This window comes from Argentina silus (genome assembly GCF_951799395.1).
Source record: "Argentina silus genome assembly, chromosome: 8".
Taxonomy (NCBI): Eukaryota; Metazoa; Chordata; class Actinopteri; order Argentiniformes; family Argentinidae; genus Argentina; species Argentina silus.
This window is the reverse complement of record NC_139662.1, coordinates 6,797,275-6,823,886: the sequence shown is the minus strand read 5'-3', so window position 1 is coordinate 6,823,886 and position 26,612 is coordinate 6,797,275. Positions and strand designations below refer to the sequence as shown.

Here is a 26,612-nt window from a genome sequence, read left to right as displayed (position 1 = left end):
GGGGATCTACTTTGACACAAGATGGACTCCCTGTGGTCTCAATTACTGAGGCCCGGTTAGCACCGCGACGGCACTCTCCTCTCCACTCGGCTACAGCAACACTACAGGACACCTCAGTCCCTCTCACTCTATACTGCTGAGATCAAACACGCTATCTGAACCTCCTTTAATGACAGTATCTATCTCCTGAAGGGATTCAAAGCATCTGGAACCTCATATTGTCACTGCTCAACCCAGATAACTTCTACCAGGAGGAATTGACTCTTGGGGGTGCTCCACAAATAATGGTCCAGACCAATCTTGATATATTTGTTGCTTAACGGGGTACCATGATTTGTTATGGGAGTGCTCAGCACCCATGGGCAGATGGTGTTGTGGAGATGGTTCAGTAAATCCCAGTAAATCCCACTCACTTTATGATTGACCTTGCCTGAGACCCGAAGACTTGTGTTAGCTCCCAATGCTAATGCCTAGGCTTTAGATCAGCAAGCTAACAAAGTGTTGTGGCTCCGCAAATGACCCAGGTTCAAATCCACATAGGCACATACTGTACAGGTATCATGCGACACAATCCCAGAACATGGTAGACGATCATCAATGCCAATTATGTTGGCCAATACTTAAAATTTAGATTGATGAATTCATACTTGCACTTCCCGCCACCTAGTCTGTTTAATGACCTCATGCCTTTATGATCAGCCTTGGAAGGTGATATTGAATGATATTGCAGACATGGACATTTATGGGGGTACTTACACTCACTGAGAACACTGGGCATTTGAAGGTCAAGTGTGAGAGTGGGAGCATTTCATTTTCAAAGGACCTTTGTCAAATCCTTATTGAAATTCATCAATACAACTTGGCTGGGTAAGGCTTTTCAGAAATATAATTGTCATGGTAATTTGTTTTGATTGCCACATTGGAGTGGCTAAACAAAATGAATCACTTGGCCAGATGCGGTCACTGAGGCGTAAACTGGGTATTTCATAGTGAATTACCCTGATCGACTCACTCCGTGGATCTTTGTGCATTTCTGATCAAACGCTCACACATGTGGAATTGCAATCACAGCTTTTTTTCAACATTCATTTGCATGTTGAAGAAACACAGTGCTATAATGCTGACCGTTCACTTTCTCCATGTTTTAGATAGACAGTAAATAGACAGATAGATATATAGATAGATAGATAGATAGATAGATAGATAAATAAATAGATAGGTACTTTATTGATCCCTGAGGGAAAATTAAGGCGTTACAGCAGCTCACATCACAACAGTACACATCACATCACAATACAGCAGCTCACATCCTCCTATTGGCCACCTCCTCCAGAGTGTCCAGGGTGACACCGAGGACAGAACCAGCTTTCCTAATGAGCTTGTTCAGCCTCTTGGTGTCACCTTCCTTGATGCTGCCCCCCCCAGCATACCACCGCTTACAGCACTGCGCTGGCCATCACTGACTGGTAGAACATGTTCGGCAGAGTCCAGCACACGGCAAAGGAGCTGAGCCTCCTCAGGAAACAAAGCCGGCTCTGGCCCCTCTTGTACAGGACATCTGTGTTGCCAGTCCAGCCCAGTTTATTGTCCAGGTGCACCCCCAGGTACTTGTAGCTCTGGACCACCTCCACTTCCTCTCTCTGGATGGAACCAGGAGACAGAGGGACCCTAGTCCTCCTAAAGTCCACAACACTTAAAGATGCATTCCAGAACTTTTGTTGCTAATTCTTTACATTTGGTTTAAGTGTTGACTGTATGGTTCATGATATAATGTTGATTGCTTATCTCATTAGACCACACAGTCCTGAGTTTAAGACCAACAAACATTTGCAAAATAAGCTTTTGCTCATGGATGTGGGAGGTGTGCACCTGTCTGTCTAATCAGGTAATTTCTTGATAATATTTAGGTTACCCTTTTTGGCTTGTGAGCGCTAATTTTAGAACTTGTAACTGAAATTATGCAAAAGGTCTGTGGAGCGTCTTTAAAGAAGGAAAGGTATTAATGTACAGTGTATTTATGACATATTACTTGTACCAGGGATTCATTTTCCCTAAATAATTGTGTTTATTGATAATGTGACCACGTGACCTAACCAGGCAAAAACACAGGTTTTCAACAACCTAAAGGCTAAAACTAAGGCCCATAGGTTTTCCTGGCCATGTCATGTGGTCAGGGCAAAACTCTTGGCCCTAATCACACACTATGAGGCAATGAGAGGACATTGACAGCTCTGTGCATAACAAGTCCTCCATGGTGCATGGGGAGCAGCATTCTGTTGGATAACACAAGATCACTTTCCAGTGAGCCATCTGGAAATAACCCACCCTGGGGACAGAGGGCAAAGCATGCTGGGGCTGTCTCTCTGTCTCTCATCCCCCCACCTCACACACACACACATACCATGAGAGACAGAAAGAAGAGCCAAACTGGGAATGGTACAATGGTAATGACTCATTGAGCCTATCTGTTTGATGCTCTTTCCTCTTCTCTCTCTTCCCTCTCCCTGTTCCCTCTCTCTCCGTCAGTTGCAGTGCTGCTGGGTCCCCAAGGGTATTGATCGGGCTGGGCTTCATGCTGTAAAAATGATGGGAGACTTGCGATTCGTAGACAGTCAGCTACCGTAGGCTCCTACCCTGGTATTCACTTAACCTCCTCCACAAACATATACTGTACATAGGGAGGCAGGCAGGCAAGCAGGCACACACACATGCACACACACACACACGCACGCGCACACGCACGCGCACGCGCACACGCACACGCACACACACACACACACACACACACACACACACACACACACACTCACACTCACACTCACACTCACACTCACACTCACACTCACACACACACACACACACACACACACACACACACACACACACACACACTCTCTCTCTCTAGGCACTCCTGACACCCTCAATCTGTCACAGCTGAAACCCCAAGGGACCCATTCCCAAAATGAGATTGCATGGACAATGCATTGAGCAACAAGAGTTTGAGCTAATCAAGTTTGGCAATGACAAACTGCCTGGACTTTGTTTACTTTACAGATATTCTCAGTTATTTACAGGATATTTGTTTGTTGAGGTTTAAGGCATGGAAAGCAGGTTTCTCCCATAGGGCAAGTATGTAATCTGTTTAATCACCCATCATGTGCTTGGCTTACAGTATAATAATGTCTAATTAAAAAACAACAAAAAAAAACAACAACTAATTTTAATGACAATTCATACTTAACTCAAATTAATCCCCTGGTTGATATAACCTGGGTGTGAGCATACTATCAGAAGTCAAAATAATCCTTTCTTTCAAGAGATGAACTATACAGGAAAAAGAGTATTATAGAGTTGGAGATTATCTCTTATAAAGTTTCTTGCTTCTTGAGTCTTGACCTTACTATGAAGGACAACTGGTAGGAAATGAAATACCTATTTTTACCTTCAAGAAGATCAGAGCACATAACAATCAAAGGTGTATATCACTTCCACATTCTGTTCACAAAGGCTCATTCAATGTCTGCATGAGGAGGATGGACAGATGGACAGCAGAAGAGGCAAGGAAACAATCATGTAATGTTTTGACCCCAGTGTTAAATGGTGCCACTCAACCCCTAAAATCCAATACATCTCACACACAGAGATTCATCAGAGTCAATTCTCTACTACTCCGTCACCAGGTCAATATTTCCACATTCCTCAACACTATCAGGGGTAGAAGAGAAGGCATTGGTGGATACTTGGCCACCAAGGTGTGCATTGAATGCAGCATCTGTTATTTGCATAGGGTTTGGCGCGCAAAGGGTTTAAATAACTTTTTAGAAAGGAAAAACAAAACTTTGATTCTGAGCAAATTGTATTGTGATGCATCTTTGTGTATACACTCTATTTAAATACACTTAAAGACTTCAGTCAGGTCCTTTCACCACTTGATAGATCTCATCTATTGAAATACAATACTTATTTTGCCCCAAACCAACAGGGGGAAATACTTCTGGTAACACAAGAGCAATTCATGTCAGGATACGTGTGGCTGCACATGATAGTAGTTAACGGCTAAACCTGTGTGCATTCATGTATCAGGCAATGGAAACTGGCAGGTAGCTACAAAAGCAAGAATGCTTTGCTAGGAGGTAGGTTGGGGGTAGGGTATGGTAATGTAGAGGAGGGGGGTTAGGGTAGGGTAGGGTAGAGCAGGGCAGGGCAGGGCAGGGCAGGGCAGGGCAGGGCAGGGCAGGGCAGGGCAGGGCAAGGCAGGGCAGGGCATATAACCAAGACTTGCAACCGGTTTGTTGCGTGTTCGAGTCGGCTTTGGGGCAATTTTGACAAAAGTGTTCAGTTTAACCTTCCCCTGACAACTTACCCTTACCATAATCACTAAAAGTTAATGCTAAAATACTACATTACGTAGTTGCGTTTATTTTGACAGACATGCTTTTAATTCACTAATGATTTAGTTTAACATGTGCCTCATGGAAGAAGGGAGATTTCACATTATAGTAACATGTATACAGTATGTGTACTTGTATGATTGCCTTGTACGATCGTTTCTGCCTAGATGTTTTGCTAGGAGACTGTGTTGGAGCAATTAGAGGACACTTGCTATTTAGAAGTGTTAGGATGCCATGTATACCAACAGAATGGAGGAACAATTGGGCAAAGCAACAGCACATAACGTTATTTGTGTTAATGATTATACCAATGTGAAAGTGTATAGGCCAACTACTACTTTATGTTTATATGATAATTAATTTAATACATTGAATCCTACTACACTAGAAAATCTGACTTTGTCACTGTTAAAATATAGTGTGTATGTGTACTGAAAACAAATTCCACCAACCTGGGTTATGTGGCATAAAAAGGATCTTGTGTGTGTGTGTGTGTGTGTATCCTTGTGTTGTGCTTAAAATAACAGCTACGCTAGCTAAATTCGGCCCAAGCCTCTCCTTGACTCACTAAGAGAGGGGAGTGAAGGATGTTGTGCACCTTTGCATAAAACGCTAGCAGCAAAATACTTTATTAAGACCCATAAAAAACACCATTAAAATTCACAACCCAGGGAACCCGTAGAGCAGGGCCGTGCAGACCTATGGAAGGGCAGATGCTGTTTCCAAAAGAAGGGCCCGTGGGGGTGGGGTGCGATGCGAAACAACAGGGGTCGGGCAACCATTTTTTATATAAAACAAAAAACACCATCCAGGAGGGCACTTTGTGAGTAGCAGGGCAAAGGGTTGATAAATAAGCTGTATTGCTCTAGCAAAACAACCATTTTACACCTTTATCTTCTATTATTAAGACCCATAAAGAAACAACATTAAAATTCACAACCCAGGGAGCGTCACGTTCTCTCCATTTTCCCAGTCCCTCTCACTGCAAGGCTGCCTATCGCTAATTGTACGCTTTGAAGCGGTGAAAGTTATTTCAATCAAATTGCTCCTTTGTGGCTTTTCCTTACAATTGTTACCAGCTATTGGCAGATCTTCAGCGTGACTAATGTACACTTGAATTAATTGTTTCTTTCCTCATCCGTTGTATCTAATAAAGCTATAATCTGTAACTCCACAACTTGTTTATAAACTGCAATAGAGCAGTAATTATAGCAGAGTTATGTAAATTATGTGTTAAGTGCCCACCTAACGTGGTTTTGAAGGCGGTCACCACAGAATTCAAATGACTCAAGTGACAATGACTGAGTTACATTTGCCAAATCCCACCTCCACAGTTTAAAAACAATTGGCAGGGCAAGCCACTTTTGAGTGGAAATTAAACTTATAGATTGTGGCTTTAAACAAGTCCATATAAATATGACTTGGAGAGAAAGTATGTGGTGTTCCAATTCATGCTGAAAACAGGGGAAGTAAGTGCCCTGTCTCTGTTTATGTGCAGTGCTGCGTCAGTGAAAATAATACAGCACTTGATTGGAGCCGAGGGATCAGTCAAGACCGAGACCAGTGCTCTGTACTGTATTCCTTTTACCCCACATAGAGGCCTATTGGCCTGCAAGTGTCTATCTAGTAATAATACTGCGCTTGCTACAGTAATGCCTCTAGTGAGTCATTGGCATCTCTTTAGCGCATCTCTTTTCAACTATGCTGTTTATCATGTCTAAGCCTCAAGAGTGTTTGTGTCTTATTAGGTGCATTCATGGATCCACTATTAGGAAGGATTCAGCCACTAAGCTAAATGGAGCCAACGACCCAAAATTTAACCACTTAAATTTTATTTTATTTTACCCAGATCCACAGCAAAAGTTAGGCCAATGTTTTTCTGTGCCATTGAAGTCTTATTCATTAAACCATGGTTTAACCATAAGTATATACACATTATCTTTGCTCTCCAAGGTCTACCACAGCTTAAAGTAATGTACAGTACCTTGCAGACTAGGGAGATCACATCCTGAGTAGAGAGACTGAGGCTCTCCTTGCAGGCCTTTCTTCTTTCTTTGATGTTTTCTACCATTCATATCTTTTACCTGCATTTTGTCTCATGTTGTTTCAGCGCTGCATCCAAGAAATTGTACAAAGTCAAAGGAACATTTTATTTGTGTTGGATACAAAACAAAGGAGTGAAAGAAAATTACATGGGTACAGCTCAGAGTAATCAAAGGTAAGTGTGATCACATTTACTTTTGTGATGACTCTCTCTCTCACACACACACACACACACACACACACACACACACACACACACACACACACAATAGATCTCTCCCGCTCAAACCAGTTTGGGTGTCCTAATCAGCCACTCTGTCTCTATTTCAGATGCTTGTGCCGGCTAGTTCCATCCATTATGGTTTGTTTTGGTGTTGTCTTGCTGTGACAGATCATATCAGGACAGCCTCCACAGCTCACAGTATGTTATCTCACGCGACAGAGTATATTAAGATGTGGTGATACACATACAGTACCCCCTTGGGTACGGTCCTACTCACCATGTCTGTAATACTCACCTCTCGCTCATTGTCTTTTTAAGTAAATTCAAGTCATAATATCCACAGATCATAAAAATATGGTGAGAGTGTATACATTATATCAAATATAAGCAGCTGCATTTTGCGAATGGCACACTCATACTACATCAATGTATTGTATATCAAAATATAGGCAATTAAAACAATAACTTGAATTGCATTACTGAATTAATGAATATTACACATTGATATGGACACATTTACTGATTTTACATGATGTCACATACATTTTCCAATTTAAATATATCCATGTATTAAAAAACACATGATTCTTCTGTCATGATAATTTAAATCAAAGACAATTCCCTACAATATGAATTAACATAGCCTACATCTGCAAGATGTGTGCAAGAATGTGAGCTCAGAGTGACAAAGTAGTTCTTGCTTTGACAATAATACAGTTTTGGATGTGTCAAACTAAAGAACAAGACTGACACAAAAAAAAAAAATCACAGTGAATCTCAGGAGGCAGGCAGGCAAGCAGGCGCGCACACACACACACACACACACACACACACACACACACACACACACACACACAAAGTAAGTAAATAAGTAAGTAAGGAAAACATTAGGTTTTTTGGGGAATTGTGCATTGAAACAATCCCATATAGGCTTACCAGGTAAAGAGCAGAGGAGGAGTTTGTGCTATACAACAACAACAGCAGAGGTGCAGTATGAAACAACAAAATCACTGCATAGGAAGGTGAGGCGCGACACTCTCTCTCCTTTAACAAATACTAATGGATGAAGGTCTGATAAAGGTGATGTGGACCAAAACATTACATGTTTTTAAAGTATAGTTGAATAAAATCAAGTGTGGCGCATCACCAGCCTACCACATAAACAAAGCAAGTCTTTCTGACAAACAACAAATCAAAGAGTGTCTCCTCCATAATTGTGACTTTTCCCCTCGTTCATTGTCGAAAGAGACTTGGGCGTATGTTCTCCGTATTCCCATAGGATTCTCAGATCTTCTCCCCCCCTCTCTCTTTTCATCTAAAATTCTCTTGCAACCTGACTCTCAGATAGCCAAGACGAGTAGTGGTGATTTTGGAGGATGGAGAGCAGAATCGTACAGCCATACGGTGACAGAGAATGTTGGTTATAAATCCTGCATCCACTAACCTCCTCCATCCACCAATGTCATGCATCTTCATCAGTGCACCAACCCACTGAGACTTTTTTTCAATGGATTGAAAAGACCATAAATTATTTCTCTCAAAACCTATAATACTGTACATGAATCATCTAAAGAAAGGGGTCAATGTTTAACGAACTGCTGAAGAGTCTAAACCAAGTCACCAAAACAATGTCTTCATGTGGCCAAAAGGTAATTTCCTTACTTCATTATTTCCTATACACTCCCAATGATGTCCTGCTTGCTGTGCTGAAGTAATACAGGTTATGTACTGTAGTATTTGTCTGTTTCAGTTTGTGGTGTGTACTTCGTTCCAATGACGATGCTGTTATGTGTTGCTTTCATGGGCAGTTAGGAATCTGTCTGAACTTTGGACCATTGGTAGACTTTTATTGTCTCATGGAAGGGGGTCCACTTATTGAGGGAAGGGGGTCCACATATTGAGGGAAGGGGGCGGTTATTTGTCGGAGCTCTAAAACTGGCAAACGGACACAACGATCTAACCTGGTTGTCGGCTTCTATTCCCCTTTTGCCATGAATGTCAATAAACCTGCAATGGGGGGCAAGGGATGAGAGAGAGAGAGAGAGAGAGAGAGAGAGAATGAGAGAGAGAGTCAAATGTATGATGATAAAAATAAACACATATTTCCCCCAGATCATACAGTAGTCTATCAATATGTGTGGATCTGTATCTCTTAATTGAAATACTGCAGTGCGCACAGGGGATACATTTGTGGCCTGTTGCCATAAGAAAAGGACAACCAAGGAAGGGAGCACAAACACCAACGGAACTATACGCTCCTTTGCCATTCACACTCTATTGGCACATTGTTAAAACACTGTACATAGTAAATAATATAACATTTGAAATGTCTTCATGCAGTGTTTACCGTATATTTCTGATTGTATATTTACATTTACACTTCAAATGTCTTTATTCTTTTTAAAAATATTTACAGTGTGTTATGTTTACTGTTCATTTTTAATTGTTTATTTCACTTGCTTTGGCAATTTAAACATACGTTTCCCATGCCAATAAAGCCCCATTGAATTAAATTGAATTGAGAGAGGGAGAGAGACACTGAGTGAGAGAGTGTACAAGGTGTAGGTATGTTATTTCTAACACTGCAAACCTAATGATAGATTTTTAATTAACTTTAATTCCACAGTTAGTTGAGATGATTAAATTCCCTTATTAAATTAAATGTAATAATAATAGAACCATATCATAAAAATGTAATAACGTAATACAGGTATCTATCATTCCACATATATAAATGATTCACAGAGACAATGGAAAGATTTGACACTCTAGATTGCCCATATGAATCTTTCATAAACTTAAAAATGAGTCTGCAAATCTGCAACAAATGTTCATGTATTTGAAGCCCTGGCAAATAAATATTTATGATGCCCCCTTTTCTGCCTGTCCCTGGTAATTGTCTGTGATTCATTTTGTTTTCTCTTTGGAAAAAGGAAAATCAATCTTAGAATATTGGCTGCAAGACATAGGCATGCAGATTTAGCTGCTCCCACTCCCTTCATACAGTCATATTTTTAGCTGGAATTCAATCAAACCTGCTCTCACACACACCATTGATACGGGAAAACTACACTGTTGCTGTGCCGTTTGACTTGATTACTGGTGGAGCACAAGGCCTAAACGGCGCCTCACCAACACACCCTGTTTTAGGCAATTTTTCTTTTTGTTTCAGGTTTTTTTTGTCAGTGTTTACTCTCTGAAACAAAACAACAATAATTCAGGGATTTTTCCACAGTAGGAGTTTACTGCAGTGTGTTTGATTGAATTTGGGTCTTACTGTAGTTATTATCCTTCTCAGTCTAAAAATAGCTCCACAGTGTATTTTCTCAGTCCACTTATACAATGTAGCCATTTGAAGTGGCCTTGTCCTTTGAAGTTGCCTCTCTGGGCTTTAGGAATTTGCAACCATTCACATTTAGTTACTTCTAGTCTTCTACCACTATTGCTTCATTTGATTTTTCTTTTTGACCCTTTTTTCATGCTTCAAACCAAATTTCTTGCATAAAATACCATAAATTATGTATAATCTCTTACTAAAAGAAACATTTCCAATGATATAGAATGGAGTTGCCTATATTGTTTTATGCTGATCCATAACAGGAGTGTTACCTTCTAGCTTTAGTGATTTAGATTAGGAATGGAGGAGGGTTAGCTGCTCTCTGCCTCTAACATGCGAAACCCATTGTTATTTTTAAAGGGCTGACAACTTTGAGAGGATCAAGAACTTACAGTAGTCAAGTCATTGTATCAAAGCAGGTAAAGCATCGGGTAGTCAGGATTTGGATTTTGAGACTAAAGACAGGAATATGTGCAAATCCCTCCCGACAGGGCACAGGGCAAGCTAAATGTAACATGTCTAATGTTGATTTGTATAGCAAGACAGAGAAATTGTTGGCTAAATTGGCTGAAGTAGAAACAAACTGGCATCAAACGCTACAAATTCACAATATTTTCTTGCAGTGAAAGACAAACACAATTTAAGACAATAGCCTGAGGCAGACTCACCTAACCACTGTTTCTGAGCTCCTTACGACGGCTCCTTAGGCAAAGGCTGGAAGAGAGAAGAAATGGTCAGGCAGAGAAACATATGGACAGACTGTTCTCTCCTTTATCATTGGAAACTAACATTTTTATTTTTCCAGCAAAATAGCCAATAGCACGAAGCGAAACATATGGCCATTTTGAGGCACAGATGGCAAGACTCTCAATTACTGTATATCTAAGGCTAGATGATGGAAACTCAAGGTTATTCATCATTTCACACTTTTTATGTCCTCTGTGGGCCTAGCTTCTCTCTGACCAAGAAATACTAGCAAGAAATGACAGGTCCATATTGACACATGGACCTGGAGGAGGTCCATGTGGCAAGACACTTCTCCACTGTCAGAATTTAATGGTCAGAATATGATCCACATTTAAAATAAAAACAAAACAAAACAAATACAAAATCATATGTTTGCTGCATGGTGCAACATTAAAGGGATTCTTAAAAAAGAAGCTCTTCATGATCAATTCTCTGTAAATAAGCACTAATGTATTTCCCTTCAGTCATGAAAGTGTATGTCTAATTTTCACTGGTAGGACATCAAAAAGAACTGTTTGCCTTTTTGCCGGAGGGGGGCAAGTTCAACCACTAGTGTTTTCTAGATGTGGGCAATGAGATACTCTGTGAGGGGATAACAGCTAAGCTAATCATAATCAGGAAAGTAATAGGGTGTTCAGCCAGTTGAGTTCAGCGATGGGAGACAGGCCTTTGAACGGGGCATTGGCATTCCCAGCAGCCTCTGCTCTGCTGGATTCCTGCAGCAGTAGGCAGAGTTGGTATTCCACTGCCCACCCGTCTGTCTGTCTGTCTGTGTCTGTCTGTCTGTCTGTCTGTCTATCAGAGAAACACTTCTTCCGAGCAGAGCTGATCCATCGCACCCCTTCTCTAACATGTCATCTAAATGCTAAGTACTCCTACTGCATCTTTCAAATCAAAACAAGAAAAGGGAGAGGGGGGGGAGAAAACCTCATAAGAGCACAATAGAATCCTGCAAGCATGCCCAAGCTTTTCTTGATTTGATTTCTAAACTGAATGCCTGGACCATTCTCTACTGATATGTGAGAGGAATTCTAACAACTTGTTATTTATGATAAAAGTACAAGACCACAGAGCAGAAAAGTAGATATTAATATGACATTGGCACTTTTCTCCTGGACTTCTTTCAAAGACAACACCGGTACGGTACCTCTCTAACAATAGAGTGCTCCTCTCTCACCACCACTCTTAGCTATTGATTGTGTTGGACTCAGGGACGAGAAAGTGGTGAGTCAGCAGTGGCGGTCGGCACTGTTAACTGCTCCCACTAATTAAAAGGCTAACAAGGTCAGAGGGGCCTCCTGAGAGGAGGTTTAGAGAGAGAGAGTGGCCAGTTCCACTGGCAAACACACAGCTGAGCAATGCCCAGTGTTTACATGACAGGAAACCAAAGACACCCAAGACAAATTAAACACTAATGGATGGGGGGAGAGAGAGAGCCCGTGCATGCGGGCGCGCGCGCGAGAGAGAGATTGAGAGCCACTGAAACAGACTAATGAGTGTTGTTAATTACTTTAATTGAGTTACTAAACAATACTGGTGGCTGAAAGAGGCAAATTCGTCATTAAGTCATACAAAATAGGTTGTGTATACAAACATATAAAAACACTATAAAAATCCACCATAACAAACTGTTTCTCCAAGTACCCCCTACAGCACGGTTGCATAGCTTTTGGCAATTATTGCAGCTTAGTTTGGAAAACACTGTATTAGCCAGTGATGGTTCAAGCAAGGACACTCATTCTCACCCTCACAGTTCTCCCGGCCATTGTAGAGACTGCAGGCAATTGTGCCATGACAGCAATGACTAAGAATCCCATTCCCTTCTCTGCCCGGCATTTCAAGTGGACTCCACAGTGCTGTGCAAGCATCCTGGAGTGAGCTTTGCTAGGGTTATCATCATCTAAAAGACTCATCAACCTCCCAGCCACTAACAGTCAGCCACCAGAGCTGCTATTTTAGGCCGGGAGTCAAAGCTTCAAATACAAGCATGCCTGAGTGCATGGTAGCAGACCGAGGAACAAAGTTTACGCACAATTCCAAACAAACACATCAACATGAATTAGAATGGAACAACGTCATCTAACATCTGGTCCCCATTTTGTTTTTGCATATTTTGTGATTGTGACCTGCAGCAAAACAGGACATTATGCATTGCTCTGGATGAATGTGTATAGTGATGATCATGTCATACTGTACCAGGACACAATTATAAAAATGCATGGGTTACCATGGTGACTGTGAATTATCACATTGATAGATAAACCAATGGGCCAGTGATTGATTTTAGTGCAGTCATATCCAGGACGGTATTCAGCTGGATACATACGATCCAGAACATTGTATGATAGAAAAACGGTATGGTATGTACTGTAGAGCAGACCTGATTCTCTGTCACGTGGATTAGCATAACTATAGCCATTCTATACACTAAATCTCTATTTGCAGGATTCAGAACATTTATAGCCAAACCGGATATATTCCCCAGGTCGGATATCATACTTTCACACACCACACACGAGTACTCTGGGTGAAAAACTGGGTGAGTAAAACCAGCCAATGACAGAACTTCCAATGGGTAACATTGTAAATGTGCTGTAAGTGACAGGGAAAAGGGCTGCGTTCACAGAGGCCGCCCGACAGGAACAAGAGAGGGATAACAACGGCGAGGCAAAAATAAAAGGAAAAACGGTCTGAATTAATAGGGAGTGGCAGCACCAGAGATGGGAATACGAATAACAAGTTGCTTATAAGACTTATGCCCTGGGAGACATCAAATACAGCAAGTCATTCAACAATCAGGTTCAACAAGTTAACATTAACTCGCTCTCAAAATGGAACTAAAACATAAAGGCTATTATAACATCAAATAGAAGAGGACACACATACGGGAGTAAAATGTAACATTTTCATCTTAACACCTCTTTCTGTGTTTTCATTTATCCATAATGCTTCTATCCCACCCTCCCCCTCTTTCCAAACCTATGCCTATTTCCTGTTAAAATACAATATTCCCTCCCTCTCTCTGTACTGATATCACTCCATATACAGTTCTCACTCTTAGGCATGCAGTATACTACACTACATGAGGGAAATTACAGGGGCCTTTTCATTCCTTTGAGCACAGTGCTCAGTTTGAAGTCCGTCGTCTTGGATTTTGGAGCAGGGGGTATCAAAGTAACTTTGAGTGCTGTGTAAGTGTCTAAGGATGAGCCACCAAAACAAGTAGGCCTACATGGGACTTAGCAAAGGACCCCCTATATGTGCTGTTCCTTTTGTAGATCTACTTATTTTGAAAATCATGACTGAATTTTTTTGAAGACAAATTGGCTGCTTGTTTTGAGGCCCCTGTGAGGGATTCATGCATGCCTGAATTTTCTCTAGTCCCCACAATACCTGAGGATTGAGAATTGCTGTGTGGACATAGAAAATATACACTCACCTTATTATGTGTCAATTACTAATGTGTCAATTACTCAAGCCTAGTTCATGAAATCTTCCTGAGCAAACCTTTTCCTGCTAAAAGGAACATTGTCTGCAATACTCTTGCGGTGATAGCATTGTCTTTTGTATTCTGCAAAAAACATGATAGGATTATCACCCCACACACTAATTGCAGTGACCTCATACACACACAGAGAGCATTATAGCTAGCTAGAGCTAGCAAACCTGATCCACAACGCAGAAAGACAGCTAACTCTCACTGCCATTCTCTCTTGCCTAACCCTCACCCTAATCAATCCACCTTGACCACCCTTTCTTTTCCCTCTCCTCAACCCTGTAACAAACATATTACTCCCATGCATAAGACCAGGCTGAACATGGTGACATGGTCTCTCAAAAAGACCTCCCATCAGGTGTGTGAAGTCGGGAGCAACATTCTCCACCCCTTCCCCGCCGGGCCATTCACTCCAGAGAATATCATATTTGAACCTTTCAGCAGCTCGCTAGTGAAGACAAATTGCCCGCTTGTTTTGGGGCCTGTGAGTTATTCATATTAATGGATGGCTGGCATTGGAGCATGCTGCATATGCAAACTCCATTAGTGGGTTAGCCCAGAGTGTGTGACCTGGCATTGGCTCTGTTATGGGCTCTGGGGGGGGGGGGGGGGGGGCAGGGGGCTGCTGCATTTAGAAAGGGTTGCAGGTGCAGCGGGAGCACACACACACAGGCAGAATTACAGTACACTCACAGGTGCACACATCGTGGCTGGCTGGCTGGCTGCTCGCCCAATGCAGTCTGTTACTCCTTCTGTCTGGCTTACTATCTTGTCTTTCTCTCTCCATCCCCTGTTCAGCCCTTTTTACGCATCTCTCATCATCATCATCCATCTTCCAGAACATTTTATCCATTCAAAGTCTTGCAGTCAGCGCTTCAGCTTTTCATCCATGATGGCATACTCAACATTCTTGCCCCAAAAGTCAGTGTACAGTAATTCACCATTCATATGAGGTCCTCAAGTAACAAGTCATCAACATTTCAGCCATTTACAGACAGTAAATATTAACTCAACTCCTGTCAGATCAGATAATGTAGCCATGAGAATTGAAGCATGAAATCTGCAGAAGCTCCCCCGAGCTTGCAGACAGTAGAATGCACACTGAAATACATCAAATACACAGTCACTGGGTGGACGTAAACTCTGTGTGTACCTGGCAATGTGGACAGTCTCTCTCTCTCTCACACGCGCACACACACACACACACACACACACACACACGCACACACACACACACACACACACACACACACACACACTACTTTGAGGTAAAAAAATAAACAGTACTCTGGTAACCAGTATTTTCAGGACGATAACTTCCAAGTTATTAACGATGAAAACTGTCACAATACACTCACACATTACACTCACAGGTGCACACATCGTGGCTGGCTGGCTGGCTGCTCGCCCAATGCAGTCTGTTACTCCTTCTGTCTGGCTTACTATCTTGTCTTTCTCTCTCCATCCCCTGTTCAGCCCTTTTTACGCATCTCTCATCATCATCATCCATCTTCCAGAACATTTTATCCATTCAAAGTCTTGCAGTCAGCGCTTCAGCTTTTCATCCATGATGGCATACTCAACATTCTTGCCCCAAAAGTCAGTGTACAGTAATTCACCATTCATATGAGGTCCTCAAGTAACAAGTCATCAACATTTCAGCCATTTACAGACAGTAAATATTAACTCAACTCCTGTCAGATCAGATAATGTAGCCATGAGAATTGAAGCATGAAATCTGCAGAAGCTCCCCCGAGCTTGCAGACAGTAGAATGCACACTGAAATACATCAAATACACAGTCACTGGGTGGACGTAAACTCTGTGTGTACCTGGCAATGTGGACAGTCTCTCTCTCTCTCACACGCGCGCGCACACACACACACACACACACACACACACACACACACACACACACACACACACACACACACACACACACACACACACACACACACACACACACACACACACACACACACACACACACACACACACACACACACACACACACACACTACTTTGAGGTAAAAAAATAAACAGTACTCTGGTAACCAGTATTTTCAGGACGATAACTTCCAAGTTATTAACGATGAAAACTGTCACAATACACTCACACATTACCTTAATAACATGCCCCCCGTCATTTCTGTCCCAAAGCTAAAGGCAGTTCTCAATTTTTCAACGTGATTTCATACATGACTCCAAGTCTTACCGTGACTGTCTTGATACGACCACTGCCTTTGGTACAGGTCCAGCCTGAGCGGTTGAAGAGAAGGCCACACACCTCTCCCTCCATGCAGGGAGCCATCTCACACCACTGTCTGCTCCTCACAATACGCGCTGGGAGGAGCAGGGGGTGGGAGATAGACGGATAAAGGCAAAGTTATATAAATAAAATAGTTCACACACACACACACACACACACACACACACACACACACACGACAGTTCATAGATACAGTGTCTGTCATAGTTAGGGACAAGAGGTGGATGTATTTGTTCATCCACCCTGTCCAACAATCAATGATCAGCCATACCAAAATGTTATATTGAACCAAATAGTTCAAATATGAGAAAGATTGAACAATATATTTCATTGTGACTTCAAAAACATTGTAACAACAGCAATGCTGTTTTTGTTCTCTCTGTAATATGCCCCGATGACATTGAATTAGCATTTCTCTTTTGTTGACACTGATAAACAGTGATTGTTCCTCATACAGTGTGGTACAGCCTCTTCAAAGGTTATCTGTCCTCTCCGGACCTGGCACAGGCTGTTGTTCCTGCCTACTAGCAAAGGTCCCCCTGAGGATGCTCGGTGGGCCGAAGAGACAAACTGAAAGAGAGGGACTGTAGTCTTGAATGTCCTCAGAGAAAGTGGAATCAAAAATAGATATGAACATCCTTCACTTATCTAGCCCGCACGCAGAATCTGCTGCTCCCAAGTGCTTTATTTTACCACAAAATAACGTCAGGTCAGGATAGAGAAAGTGGAAGCATAGGCAGTGTTGGAGAGGGAGGAGGGGAACATAGTGTCCCTTATGGGTGGTTTAGGCATTTGACTGCAAAGGGTAACCCTGGTCCAAGCCTTAAATACCAGTCATATCAGCTCAGGTGCTTTGAGCCGGATCTAGCTGCCCTTTGTGTGTCATTCACGCTACCTATTCATAGACACACGCTTACATACACATACACATACACAGCTGCAGAGAAAGGAATGCTGTCTGCACAGTAATTATAATCCCTGGCCTGAACACAACAATAACCATCCTCCACTACTGTATTATGAAAGTAGACACATAGAAATAAAGAGAAAACAATTATTTTACCTTCAAATTTCCATTTATCAAATGAAAAAGCTCAGCTATCTTACCCCTGATCATTGCAATATTCCCCAGAGAATTTGATTTCCAGAGCAATCCACTAGGTACAACAAAGCAAAGGATTTATCAGTCACTCGCAAATGTAGTTACGAGTGTATTATGTGACAGCAAAACTCAATTTCCAAGGCTATAAACCAATAATGCTGACTTTGCAAAGCAGCATATGTACAGGCTAACTGTAGAGCACTATGCTGTAGCATACACAGCTACAGGTTCCACAAAAAAGAAGGGAAATACGAAGAAAAACTTCATATATAAATTATAAGAGAAAATCGGTACATTTCCGAGAGCAAGGCACTCTCTTGTAGGCAGGGAAGTGATTAAAAAAAAAAAAAAAAACTTTAGATAAAACAACATCCAAAAAGCACTTACTGGATACATACCACAGTCTATCCTACCCATGGGTGAGCTTCAGCTCTTTCCCCTTAACCCAATAGGTGGCGTTACTCCTACACAATGCTAGTCGTCTTGGACAGGGTGACAAACGCCTTTACCCAGAAGAACAGGACTGAGCTGAACCAGCTGGGGGTGTCATAGGCAGGTGTGAAGCTGTGACACCTGGGAGGTGGTGGCCATCATCTCTGTCAATCCTGTCCCATCTATACTGGCTGACTGCAGGCCTGGGGTTGTCAGCTGTGGTGGGGTCCTGTGGGCCAGCCAACTCTCCTGTCACTGTCTCTGTACTCCCTCAGATCACATGTGACCATCTGTCCCCTAGCAGACACTGCCAACCAACTCAGCCCAGCCCAGCCCCCCCCATCTCACCAGGACTATCTACTAGCTGGGCCTGTCAGAAAACAAGACAAGTGAGAAAGAGGTGAAGAGAGAGAGAGAGAGAGCAGACACCAACACCCATGCTGACTAGAAACTCTAACCAGCATTCCAACTCCTCCATATCAACCTCAACCCTCAACCTCAAACCTCAACACTTCCTTTTAACGGCGTCACCCTTGACACAAATCCATTGATGACACTACTGTCTTCATGTGTGTCTTAGTGCTGTAATTCCATGAAGACATGCGTTGACAGAACCCTCCATATTCAAAATCCAAATTCCCACCCTCCATAATGGTATTGCTGTCTGCCAGCCTACCAGTAACAGGTCCATTGTTAATGTACTCGCTATTAATGGAGCATTAAAGAGCAGCCAGTAATAATAATAATAATAATCCATTTTCTGCTGCCGTATTCAGAGTTCTCTCTTTGTTAAATAGCATCGTTGGAGTGTTATGAGGAGCTGTCTGCAGAGGCATTAAAAAACACTGTGGAGATCAGATAGGCCAGGTCAATACGCCCATATGGCTGCTCATTTGTCTGGTTGGGGTCATGTTGACCTCAATTTTAGATAAAGGTTATCATGGAAAGGTGGGACCTAACTTTGAACGTTTAGCAATCTGCGTTGGAATGGGATGGCATTACAAGTTTGTGTCTTCTCATAAGAAGGTAGGTAGGTAGGTAGGTAGGTAGGTAGGCAGGCAGGTCCACTCACCATCTACACAGGCAGGCCTGGCCCGTGTGGTGCCAGCGATTTGCCCTCGTCTGCAGGCACAGCGGGCAGTCTGGCGAGCAATGGTGCGCCGAGGCACGCTGCTGTCTCTGTTCAGCATCACAATCTCACAGGTGCCCACCGCCAACTGGCCTGCAAAGAACGGGGACATTACAAGATATGACATTGCATTTCATCACTGTAAATTAGATATTGCTCTAGATAAAACTTACTTAACAAACACATAGTCAGTATCAGAGCCATTTATAGAGAAGGTTTGACCAGTGCTGTTTCAACCAATAAGAAGGATTATGCAGTTTACACGGCATGTTAGAGCATGAATAATGGGCAAATCTCCACAGAATATTCTGAATTCTTAAATCAAGTTGACTACTTGGAAGGTGGAATTTGAATCCAAATCTTTCTCTATAGCCTAGGTCAACAGGCCCTCAATAGGCCCTATATGTATTCCTTGTGGGAATTGAACAAACAAACTTCTGTGTTGCCAGCACTAACACCATTGGTAGGTCTAGGGTTAAGGAGAGCTATATACTGTATACATTTATATATATTTCTCTATATGGGGAATCTGAGAAAAAGTGGCTAGGGCATAGCTTCTTTCCCTGGAATGAACATCTGACATCTTACCAAGAATAGGGTTAATAGGGTTGTAATAGTATTGGGTTCAATTTAAGCCCAAACTCTTGAGCCACTATATTTCACCCCCATCCCCACCAACCAATCAGGCATTTACAGCATTGCTGATGACCACACTGTTATCTGGTCTATAACCTCGCACACATCTGAGTCAGAAAAGCAGTCTTTCCTGTGTAAGCCCTTCCCGGTGAACAGTCGACATACAACGACAATGCAAATGGAGCAGAAGAATTACAAAATTAACCTGACTTGTTAGAGTAAATGATGGTACACAGGAGGAAAGACCCCTGCATGGCCTTTTACAATTTATATCATTTGAAATATAGTTTTGACTGTGGTGGGCTGTTATTATGTCAGGGAGGACTTTGAAATTACAAAATAACATTTTAGTATCAATTATGTAATTATTACATAATAATGACTCCTTTGTTTCTTTTGTATTGATTAAAACATGGTAAGTAGAAATGTTGTTGAATTCTTTTAACTAAAAAATACCCATCAATACCTCGATACAGCATTACTAAACCATCTGTATAAACTGAGAAGCTACTGTAGCAGTCTACCAATCCCAATCACTCCAATCCCAACAGACTCCCACTATCACTCTTCATAACTCCCCTACACTTATCACCAACAACCACTGAATAAAAATTATGGGGCCTTGGACACACATTGACTGGACTCAAGCTCATTTTGCAAACACACACACAGACACACAGACACACAGACACACAGACGCACACACAGACACACACCTTCTTTCAACCATGTCCCTACTCTGTCAACTCCCCGTGCTGCAGGGAGACATATCTGTGCCCTCTCCCATGTTTCAACAGCTAACAGATGAATGGGCCACATGCGATAAGGCTAGAGGAGAGGGAGGGAGGGGAGGGGGGAGAGGGAGAGGATGAGGGAGGGAGGGAGGGAGGGAGGGGAGGGGGGAGAGGGAGAGGATGAGGGAGGGAGGGTGATGGTAGAGAGAGTAAGAGGGACTCTTTATGTGCCCTCAGCTACAGCAGTCATTCCATCATGCCGAGGGGAGTTAATTCATATGACAGGGGTTTTCTGTCACTTTATGGCGTGAAGGCACTTGGCCTCGTCTCTATTTCAAATGATGAAATGCACATATGGCGGTGGGGCAGGCACAGGGAGTGAGGGATGGACATGGGTCGCCAGGGCATTGCTTTCTATCACAGATGACATCTACAGGCTATGGCACCCGCTATGGAGTGGAGAGACTGCCTAGCTCCCAGGACTAGAAGCGTAGGCGAATGACCTTATCGCTGAATTGTGCACACACATACACACACAGACTGAAATGTACACTTACAGGCATCTGAGTGTGCATACACAAACATGTACACATACAGCCATCTGTGTCGCATGCACGCACACACAAATTAATATTCCTCATTGTATGTTTAATCCTATGCCATGACTGACAGCTGGGTGTTGTTTTCATGGATGCCTGGGAGTTGACATACATACCTCCAGTAATGTACATGTCATCACACTCTGATACGTACAGCACTGTGGGACACATTTAGAAGGGCACCAGTCCTTCTCTGCCTCCTGTCACTACCACCACCTCCACGGTCTCCTGTTCCTATGCAAGTAGGCCAGCAGAGCACCGGAGCGACAAAAACTATGAATGCAAATCTTTTAGCCATGACCTGAGTGGCTACGGACGTCTGAGACTAGTAATATAACCTTCATCTACATACAGTAAAATTTATCCTGGGTTCATACCTCAGTCACTTGAAATCAAGTCATTTAGCGATGCAACCCTTGAGGTAACATATACAGTACTATGGGCTTGTGGAAAACATAGGTTGGCTTCAAAATTATGTTTTTCCAAAGGTAAATAGTATCACTGTTGAATGTTATACATTTACTTGACTTCAAAATGGTTCATGAAGCTTTTTGACTCGATTTGAAATTATATTGTGGCGATTTCATTTTCATTAAAATAGCAGCATGCTACTACTGCATGTTCTACAGGTATTCACTTGTTTTGAGTCATCATTGCTGCTGTTAGCATACTGGCAGTCCAAATCACGATTGTGATTTAATTTTGGCCCATGTAGAACTTTAAGGGAAAGGGACCATAAGCCTAATTTTGTCATTTAGATGAACTATACCTTTAAAATGCACATCTATTACAACGCTGGCAGGAAATTGAATGGGACACAGCACTTCGTGGATATAACTCTCTCCCTGTAAACAAGCATTTTCCACTCCAAAGCATTCCACAAAGAAAATATCAATGCAAAAATGCAAACAGCTGAAGTGAAATAGAACTCAGGTCTAAGGCTAAGGTCATAATCAAAGCCATCCTCCTCCCTGATTGCTCACTGCTGAGTTAGAGACTGAAATCCTCCCATTATAGGCCTTGAGCATAACATAATGGGGTAGTCCATACCGGTACCAGCAAACTCACCATTAGGCCTGTCAGGTGTAGTCAATCTCATCCATGTAGGTGCAGGCTTTTGTTCCAACCAAGCAGTAACACACCTGCTTCAACTTGTCAAACAAGTATTCAATCAAGATCGTAATTGGTTGAATCAGGCGCGCCACTACTTGGTTGAAAGGAACACAGTCTGCACCCACACTGGCTCTCGACAGAAAAGATCAGACCACCCCTGCAATTTGCCACCAACCACAAAGGGCAGACACTTTCAATGACAAACTCCTCAAACGTATCAATCTAAGAAAAGTCTCTCTCTCTCTCTCTCTCTCCAACCTCTCCTCTGACCCAAATCCACCACAGAGGTTTGAGGTTAAAAAGTGGAGAGAGGGGTTGCTGCCTAGTCGGTGACCGCACCACTGAACTGGAATCATCAGCACCTGTGAGGACCTCCAGACATTTCTAAATGTATTGTTGATTAAACTAGCAGCGTGGAGCATGTTGACAGATCATCTATCTGAGTGGGCGCGGTCCCAATGGCGTGAGAGGACAGGCTACTGCACTTTGATTTCCTGTCGCTGCCCCCATGACGGATGGTACAACTATGTAGAGAGGCGATGCAGTCACGACACGATTCACTACAGCCCGCTCCAAGTGCTCTCTTTGTTACTGAGGTCTCCAGGGAAGGTGTAGGTGGACGTGGGACCTAGGAGCACTGAGCAGCCATGTAGGGTGAGGTGTTAAGGTACTGTATGTTCTGTCACAGGCTCACAGGAAAGAGGGGATGTGTTTTCTCACACTAATGGGTAGCCTATCAGACCTGACTTGTGAAACCAAAGGACTCTAATTGCTGTAAGTCAGAGCAGAAGGAGAAAACTTGAGACGCAACAATTCACATGCAGCATGTAGCCTCCGAAGGAAATACATTGGATGGGTGGACTTTCTACTAGTTTTTTGCATGTACTAGGTTAACCATTGCAGCTGTATTACCAGTGTTGGTCCAAACCAGTATTGAGAATGATAATTATTCTGGAATAAATTATCTGGTGATAATCGGGTTAAGGCCTTAGACAGTCTAAGGGCTTTCAAATTGTGAACAGGAGGGGGTTGTCAAAGACACGACTCGATCGATTGGTTAATTTCGAATGTGATGGTAATCCCCTGTATTATTTTATTTTGATGATGTCAATAATATTGGGTTGAAGAAAGTAAAATCCTTTTTCCAGTTACTATAAGAAAATGCTGACGATTCGAGAGAGAGAACAACGGTATAGTGACAACAGAACAGACATACAATAGGACATTGTGATAACAGACACATTTGGGTAATGTCAGATGAACATAAAGGAATTAATCGTTAATAGAACATGATGGAGAATGGAGATAGGAATTGAGCATACCAAGTTAGCTTTGGTCTCCCCCTAACTTCTTGACAAATTCCTAAATATTGTTGGAGGATATTACAGGTCAGTAGCCAGTGTAGTGTTTCCTCCATTCCGTGGAAGTACTGTATGAAGGTGTAATTGCACCACTGCATACATTATTCAGCAGGCTTGACTACTGTCATGGCATGGCAATATAAACCGGTATGAAATTAAAAAGCAGTGACAGAGGAATAATACCCCACAGCACACTGAAGTATTTGTTCAAGCATCTGTGTCACGAATATGAATAATCCTCACCTCTACCAGGCAAGGGTAATTTGATGTTCACATGTTCACAAAATCACAGCAAATAAGCTGGAATTATGCCTGGGGATGAGCTTACACTGAGATGCAAAGCTGTATAGTGTGACAATGATCTTTCTCCATCTGGCCCCTTTCATAAGAAAGTAATGCAGTCACCATTACATTATATACACTTACCTTCTCTCAGGAGGTGGGAGTAGATTACCCACAGGAGCAGAAGGCAGCAAAGTGACGCTCCTCCACCTGCGGAGAGCGTCTTCATTCCAGTCTGCATCCTCCCGTCTTCTTGTATATCCCTTATTCCCACTTGTTAGGTGGTCAAATATTAATGTGGTCGAAATTACTAAAGGGTGTAGACTTATTCCAATGGTGTTTCGATAGCCCGTAGTTGCCATCCATTTTGAGGGGCAAATTAGGAAGGAAACCCTGAAAATTATGATTGACAAGATATCCCTGTATTAAAATCCCTCTTTATCTCTCTATCAATTATGCAGTGGGAAGCAACGATCGACGCATAACCCAAGTTTAGACAAAATGAGAAGTCAATGTGGCAAGTTTTGAAATCTGGTTTTCATATTAATATTTAGGAGAAAATTCTCATCAAACATCGGCGCGATGAAGTAAATAATCATCCCCGGAGTTAAGTAGGCTGTAGAGGCGGTGGTTACAGGTTTATCCTCGGACTGCAGAGCGGGGATTCCACGTACCAATGGTTGCAAGAAGCGTTGCAAGAGGCGAAGAAGCCCAAGATCTCCGCAAGCAGCTTCTTTGCGCCTGAATGACGCACCACTATTCCGTGTCCACTCTACCTTCAGATGAGAGTAGGCTAAACCTCGACAGCAATTAAAGTTATTTAAAACAAAATGCCATTACATTATATGGAAACATATGACTATGATGTTAAACTTAATTCTCTAAATCCACAACATCCCAATTGTATTGTAGTTTGATGATTAAAAATGATTCGTCCTCTGCATCTCTGCGGAAGTCTTTTCACCTGTATGAATTCGACTTGGCATTCCCCCTGCTAATGATCCAGGGACTGACTGGCTCCAGAAATGTCGTTGTATTATGAAGCGAGTCACCCAGTCAAGTCCCAGAATGCTGCCCTGCGTGCCCGTTTACAATGAATATCAATCCTCATTTTGACAGGACGGCGAGTAAAGAATCGATGGTGGCTTATCTACTCGCTTCAAGCGAAAAGCAACAACTGTTGGTTTATGAATATAATATGCAATCCAGTAGATATCTAAGTCGGGTCGTTGTTTCCCCCTCAGAGGCAATTAGTAGGCTATGCAGTATTTAGGCTACTCTTAGGATATTCCTCGTATCCGTGGATAGAAAGCCTGCAGAGTGAGTTGCCTTGAGTTACAATGTTCCCATCTGCCTCTACTTGCTGTAGCGACCCCCCCCCCCCTCTCTCTCACACACACACACACACACACACACACACACACACACACACACACACACACACACACACGCTACAGCCAAGAAGAGATTTCTGCCCCAATTCCTTGGTGAAAATGGGGAACTTCAGTTTGCATACTATAAATGATGTGCTTTGGTTAGAATACTCTAATTTAGACAACCATGTTATGCCAAAACTGGGGTAATATATATATATATATATATATTTGGACTAATATATATATATATATATATATATATATATATATATATATATATATATATATATATATATAGTCCAAATGTTTGTATACTGCTCTTTCTCCTCTGATGTGTTTGTAGGCAGAAATTACCAACATCCAGTGCCAGTGTTATACCATTGTGTGTGATAACATTTTACATTAGTGATGGAGGAAAACTGATAGACTTCTCCCATTGAAGCCATGTTGTGCCTCCTCTCAGAGCTTTTTAAACATTCAACATATGTTTAACAAATCCCACTTATCCCCAGACATTTGCACGAACAAACCAACAGACAGGCCTCTGCAAGATACTACAGAGTTTCTGTGGGTTTACTAAACCTGCAGTGTGTGTGTGTGTGTGTGTGGGTGATGTTACCCAGTCAAATTTAGAGCTCTGCAGATGCCAGTCTATCTTTCTAATGACCAACATTAAACCCCCCTGCTTGTTGAGTGCCATAACTATAACTCAGCCCACCACTCTATGACCAGTCAGTCTGCACTATATTCAGCAGATGGAGAGGTGGCCCTTGTGCACTTCCATGGCTAGGATGAGCAAATGATGTGTGTGTCAAATTACCATCATTTGAATTAATGTAGATTCAATTGTCAAATTTGATGAATATGATTAGGGCTGTCAAAGATAACTGGCTGTAACGTTTCACACTACATTGTTTTTATGACTTTGTAGACCTAATCATGTTCTAACACACTGTAGTAACAATATTGTAATAAACGTGTTGTTACATAGTAATTGCTTTATAACAGTATCCAGTGCACAGCATACAGTGTAAAAACTCTCATCGGGCTGTTTGTCAAACCGCCCCTAGGAAGCCCAGTCTCTTCCCTCAGCCTGTAGTTTCAACAGCCCTCTTCTCTGTTTCTGACCTAACACCCATGATGTTCCACGCGGATGTTTGTTTGATTATTACTCTGATTGTTGCCTTCCTGCTCTCTTCTTCTGGGCACATGAGCCGCACCGCCGCGGCACTCAGACGGAGCACGGAGTGGCCCTTTTTTCTGCTCCGTTGGAGTGAAAGCCATGTTGACAACCCGCTGCAAAAGCGAAAGGAGCGTCTGTCCTTTTGAGATGCAGCAGACCT

At 42.4% G+C, this 26,612-nt stretch overlaps 1 protein-coding gene across 1 annotated transcript; it reads right to left on the bottom strand.

Annotated features, from left to right (window-relative positions):
* Positions 1–8,305: 8,305 nt before the first annotated feature.
* tafa5l (TAFA chemokine like family member 5, like) lies at positions 8,306–24,681 on the bottom strand. Its single transcript, XM_083674834.1, has 5 exons — positions 24,038–24,681; positions 19,112–19,261; positions 16,452–16,579; positions 10,663–10,708; positions 8,306–8,664 (listed from the first exon to the last, which is right to left on the bottom strand). The coding sequence occupies exons 1-4, from the start codon at positions 24,132–24,134 to the stop codon at positions 10,685–10,687; spliced, it is 399 nt and encodes a 132-aa protein (XP_083530960.1). The 5' UTR covers positions 24,135–24,681; the 3' UTR covers positions 8,306–8,664; positions 10,663–10,684.
* Positions 24,682–26,612: the final 1,931 nt, after the last annotated feature.

What these genes read in the sequence shown, in the direction of transcription:
- tafa5l (XM_083674834.1), bottom strand. Translation starts at nt 24,134, where the DNA reads ATGCAGACTGGAATGAAGACGCTCTCCGCAGGTGGAGGAGCGTCACTT. An exon ending in CTCCCACCTCCTGAGAGAAG is followed by an intron (nt 19,262 to 24,037) that starts GTAAGTGTATAT and finishes CGTTCTTTGCAG; the next exon opens with GCCAGTTGGCGGTGGGCACC. An exon ending in GTCGTATCAAGACAGTCACG is followed by an intron (nt 10,709 to 16,451) that starts GTAAGACTTGGA and finishes TCTCTCTTCCAG; the next exon opens with CCTTTGCCTAAGGAGCCGTC.